The sequence below is a fragment of the Castanea sativa genome, chromosome 7 (genome assembly GCF_040712315.1).
Source record: "Castanea sativa cultivar Marrone di Chiusa Pesio chromosome 7, ASM4071231v1".
NCBI lineage: Eukaryota > Viridiplantae > Streptophyta > Magnoliopsida > Fagales > Fagaceae > Castanea > Castanea sativa.
Genome location: NC_134019.1, coordinates 41,012,897 through 41,018,676, shown reverse-complemented (window position 1 = coordinate 41,018,676; position 5,780 = coordinate 41,012,897). Strand labels below are relative to the sequence as shown.

Here is a 5,780-nt window from a genome sequence, read left to right as displayed (position 1 = left end):
TTTGAATGTGTATGTTATAAACACATGTTAGTTTGGTTTATTTAGTTAGCTTGTTAAATATTAATACATAGGTGATGAATAAATTAGTCATTAGTTGAATATATTCAAAATTTATAATGAATGTACACTTTATATATGTATACCTATAGTTTTCTATAAATTTTATTAAGTGCTTGTATATTTTATAATACATGATACAAAAAATAAAAAATTGAATCATGATACTATTAACATTTTGACAACTATGATTGTGGGAACTCATAATCCGATAACCATTGATGTGGTGGTTGTAGACAGCTTGTTTGGATTAACTACGCTCCTTTCATTCTAAATCATAGTTATGATATTTTTTTCACGATCCTTGATTTACAAAAAAAATCAAGAAAAATAAAAATAAAAAACGTGCTTGAAAAATAAATATTAAAACTTTGATTGAAAAATTTGAATTATTTTCTTTTAGGAAATACAACACACACCTTGAGAACACTGCAGACAAAGTGAACAATCTAAACAGACCAACTTTTTGGCTTCACTATGACCAAAGAGGTGACATTGGTGTTACCACCTTTTCATTGTCCTTTGGACCATTTCACAAGCATATCCTCCACCAAATCTCCACCACACGAACATATAGGTGCTTATATTGTTTATGCTTCTTCTCACAAACTCTACTATTTTAAGAGATAAAGTACTAATAAGAGGTAAAAATATATCATAATATCTTCTATTTTTAACTGAGAAAGACATCATAAGAGCATTCTCATCAACAATTGTAAAAATTTTAGCATTTACAATTTCAAAACACTACTTTTACAATATACCAAACGTCAAACATTCTATTTTTTTTTTTTTTTACAACTTTATTTAAATATTCTTTTTAAATATTTTTATTCATTTTTTATTATTTTTCACTCTCCTTGAAAAGAAAGCAAGCCCCACCTGAATAAAAAAATAATACAAGTTTTACAATTTGTGAACAATGTGGTCTCAAATTTGAGATTGTACTGTTCATCAATGCCAAGTATTATGATATTTAAAATACTTGATGAAAGTAATTTTTTAGAGTTTGGTGTGTCAAATGCAAAATATTTGGCATTTAACACACTTGATGGGAATGAAAATTAGGAGAATGAAAAAGTAGACGGATGCAAAACTCATTTTTTTAGTTGAAGAGAAAAGTGAAAAGATAAAAAAAGTTAACTTCGTACTCATTCAATAAGAATGCAATTTGCAGTTCGATTTTTGTCATTCCCTAATATGTGCAACGTGTGGGTTGAGCATTGCAGGTGATAAACGAACGCTAGTGTCCTAAATCAATTCTATTTATTTCATACTCATTCAATACATAAACTCTTACTCTTATAAATGTTTAAACAAAACGAGTTTAAATTATAACAACTAAAGCAATGCCGTGGAGAAGCAGTATAAAATGGTTTAAACTGTGAGCTATAGCTTAAATTTGGGTTGTGTTCCAATGGAACTAGTAGCATCATTGGACACAGAAAATGTACAATGAGTAAAAAAGAACACCTAACCCATCAATAATAATCCACAAATTAGATGTAAGACTGAGAAGAACACATATTTTTATTTTCAATAAACTCCCCCACATTTATTCCACACTAATTTGATATACAACACTCTTACTTTTAATAAAAGTTCAATTAAAACAAGTTTAACTTCTAACAACCAAAACAATGCAAATGGATAAGCAACAAAGAGTGATTAAACTCTGTGGAATAGGTATTGTAGCTAAGCTTGAAAATGGATTTTGTTTTTCATCCCTTAGAATCAGTAGCACCATTGGACGTTGAAAGAAAAGATGTAGCTTCATTCACTGCTGGAGTACAACATGATGGTCCAGGGCTATCTAATTGGAGAAGAGGCAACGAAGCTTCAAAATCGAGCACCTGAACTACTTCCCTTATTGAAGGCCTACGATCGCATTTGGAGTGAGCACACCAAAGCCCTACGATCAACAAGCACTTCATTTGTTGCTCATCAAAACATCCACCTAGCCTTTGGTCAACTGCACTAAGAGTCTCTCCTTTTTCATAGAGCACCCTAACCCAGTCCAACATGACTATTTGATCTTCTGTGGCCTTGTGGTCGACTGGTTTTCTTCCACAGGCCAACTCCAATGCAACAATTCCAAAACTGTATACATCTGATTTCTTACTTGCCCTACGAGTTGTAACACATTCTGGATCCATATAGCCCTTGGTGCCTGCCAAATCAGTAATTTGTGATGCACTAACATGGTCCACAAGCCTAGCTAATCCAAAATCCCCAAGTTTGGCATTGAAATTCGAATCAAGCATAATGTTGCTTGATTTTATATCTCTATGCAACACACAACGTTCCCATCCTTCGTGCAAGTAAAGCAAGGCTGAAGCTAAGTCTTGTACAAGTAATAGGTGTCCTCTACTTCTTTCGTGGCACCATCCAATGAGTTGCACTAAATTCTTGTGTCTTAATTGACTGATGATTTTTACTTCTGATGCATACTCCCTTATTCCTTGTCTAGACCCCTCTGATACTCTTTTAATAGCAACAATGGAGTCTAAGTCCCTTAAAAATCCCCTATAGACCCCACCAAATCCTCCTTGGCCTAGCTTTTCTTTGTCATTGAAATCATTTGTCGCATGAGCCAATTCATTGTATGAAAACCTCCTAGGACCTGTTCCCTTTTTAAATTCTTCATCAAGGGCATGATCATCTTCTTTATGCCTCCTATTCATCTTCCACAAGGCAAACAGAATCATGGCCGACCCACCAACTAAAATAAATCCACCAACACTGAACTTCACAACTAACCTAGTTGTGTTCCTTTTCTTAGAGGAGGGGGCCGGACTGGGACCTTCTGGGCTAATAATGTTATTATCAATTTCCAAACTTGAACTAAAATTCCAAGTATAAATAGTATGTATTGCGCAGCCTTCTGCTCCTGTTGCGGCTGAGAATCCAAAAGTAACCCATTCGGGAAGGAGATTTCTCAAATCAACAATATGAGAAAGTGTTTGGAATTTAGTACGATTGTTTTCAAAACCAGTGAAGACAACACTCAAATTATATGAACTAGAATTGTAACTAATCCAAGCTTCATTTCTTCTTCCTTCCATTATAGTAATATTACTAAACCATGACACATTAGCAACAGATTTCATGGAGTTAATATCAATACCTACATGTTCCCCCTCCGGATCCCATTCGAAATTGGACCAGATATCGAACTCCACTGCAACAAAAGGATTAGTCACCGAGTTTAATGCCTCAGCTTGGGTAGTGTTGGTGCAAACACAATGATAATGGAAATACACAAAGAGAAACTGAATAATAGTTCTGAATTTTTATTAATTTAAAGAGAGAAATTACACATCTGAATTTTTATTAATTTAAAGAGAGAAATTACACAGCACTATCTGGACTGAGGCGCGACACTCGCTCTCTTTAAGGAGATTCACCACCCTTCACCTCCCCCTTGCGCACGTATCTGGCCTAATATTTGAGACAATTCATGTTAGCCCATTAATCACCACAATTAAAAAGAACAAAATAGTCTCTCTCCTTTTCAATGTGGGATTAAACATTTTTCACTAACTCCTCATCTTTCACATTCACTCCCACATCTTTACATTTATTTTATCACATTTATTCATTTTAATTATTTAATATTAAAATGCTCCAACAGGTAGTAAGACCCAAAACGCGACCATAGGCACCCATAGGAATCTTGGAATCGTTAGGTGAGAGGAAGAAGGCCAGCCCGTCAGCAAATTTAGGTTGATTATGTGAATCAATGACAAAGGAAAAATGGGTTGTGAAATCTGTGAGGCTTCCGGAGGTCTTGTCCCAAAGGTGCATGGGTTTGAAATAAGTGGCTCGACCCACCACCAGATTTGTGAGTTTGTTGCCCGTGAGTTGGATGGCTTGGTTATCAAGGTCAGGGTAAGCTCTCTCATATGATATGTTTGTGTCTGTGTCACTAAAACTAGTGAAGTCGAAGGATATAGCACTTGTAAATGTAAATGAGGTTAGTAGATAGAAGAAATTAGTGATCATAAAGAGATAAACGAGGATGAGAAGCTGTGGAAATAGGAAATGTTTGATCGTGAGCTTGTCAACAATCATGATTGAAACTTTGGTATTGAGATTGAGATTTCTGATAGTACTATAAATCTACGTAACTTAAATAAGTATGTCTACTAAGAGAAAAGTCAGTCAACGGTCCTAAGCCCAGTATATAATTTCCGGTAGCATGTGGATAGCTAGAAACCACAACCACTTCATTTAAGGTGATGTACTTGTGTCATATTATAAATTTTTAAAAATTGATCCTTGCCAAAAAATTAAGAAAAAGAAAACAAGCAGAAATGCGACTGCCAGGACCATGCACGGACCTTTTTGTTTAACCAAATTAACAAGTGGCAGTCGGAACCTGCTACCAACAACAACAACAAAAAAAAAAAAAAAAAAAAAAAAAAAAAAAAAAAAACCTACCAATTGGGTGGTAACTGCCAGGACCAGGACCTTTTTGTTTAACCAAATTAACAAGTGGCAGTTGGAACCTGCTTCATAAAAAAAAAAAATAAAAAAAAAAAACATAAACTATCAATTAGGTGGTAACTAGCACGCTAAAACTAGGATGAAGAAATATTATTAATTCTCTTAAAAGTAATGCTATAGGCACAAGCTTATTTACAAATTATTAAAATAATAAATTTTTAATAATTAGTATCTGGGCCTATCATTTACACTATATTTTACTTATCAATAAACATTCACAATATCAACAATTTATAAAAAATTTATAACTCTAATATTTTCCTCCTTTTAAAGACCATAAAAAAATCTACATATCTAGAATTTAAAACAAAATATACAAGCCCTAAAAAAAAAAAATAACCCAACAACAAAAACTATCAATAATAAAGCTAAAAAAATTAAGCTCAATCAACTAATTTTGCTAAAAAAAAAAAAAAAATCTGGCCCTTTAAAAATTAAAAATAAATATTTTTGTCCTTGTTTAGCAATAGACACATGCATTAAAAAAAAAAAAAAAATTAAGTGGCTAAGAAGCAATAGAACAAAAGTTGGTGCTGCTGCACACAGCTAACAATAAAACCACCTTCCTAATTCCAAGTCTTAACTTCATTGAGACAATTCGGACTTGATCGTTGACTTTTTCTATAATTGAAAGGACACTAAAAAATGGAAGAAAAATAAGAAGAAAATATAAAAGAAGCAGAGGAAGATATTGTATCTCATTGCCGCCGGAGAGAAGGATAGAGAAATACCAAATTAAAATAGGACCAATAGGCAGAGAACTAGTCATTCTTTAAAATTTAAAAAAAAAAGAAAAGAAAAAAGAAGCTAGTTGATACCCCACCTAAAGCACGACCTGAGGTAATTTAATTGATTAATCGTAAAACAAAACTATTGGAAGTTTTGAATATAGACCGTAGGGAATTTCCAGTGAGGTTCGGTCGCAGAGTGTAATTTGTATCAATGTTAGCTAAAATAATTGGAAGTTTCCCGAGGGCAAACCCGGTCAATAGCGGTTTGCAAGCTGAAACAGTAAAACCTTTTTTTTATTCACGAATAAAATAAAATTTAAATTAACCTTAATATCCACGAATAAAATAAAATAAAAATAAAATTAATCTTAATATCCGCGAAGAAAATAAAATAAACCTTAATAGTGGATTAGTGGTTAAAACTTGGAGCTTTTTTTTTTTTTTTTTTTTTTTTTAATTCGTGTCACTTTCAAATTTTCAATT

General features: G+C 33.0%; 1 protein-coding gene across 1 annotated transcript; it reads right to left on the bottom strand.

The window, feature by feature from the left end:
- Positions 1–1,778: 1,778 nt before the first annotated feature.
- Positions 1,779–4,161, bottom strand: LOC142642250 (L-type lectin-domain containing receptor kinase IX.1-like). The gene is made up of 2 exons (XM_075816585.1): positions 3,690–4,161; positions 1,779–3,277 (listed from the first exon to the last, which is right to left on the bottom strand). The coding sequence occupies exons 1-2, from the start codon at positions 4,129–4,131 to the stop codon at positions 1,779–1,781; spliced, it is 1,941 nt and encodes a 646-aa protein (XP_075672700.1). The 5' UTR covers positions 4,132–4,161.
- Between the last annotated feature and the right edge of the window lie 1,619 nt (positions 4,162–5,780).

What these genes read in the sequence shown, in the direction of transcription:
- LOC142642250 (XM_075816585.1), bottom strand. Translation starts at nt 4,131, where the DNA reads ATGATTGTTGACAAGCTCACGATCAAACATTTCCTATTTCCACAGCTT. An exon ending in CGTTTTGGGTCTTACTACCT is followed by an intron (nt 3,278 to 3,689) that starts GTTGGAGCATTT and finishes ACACTACCCAAG; the next exon opens with CTGAGGCATTAAACTCGGTG.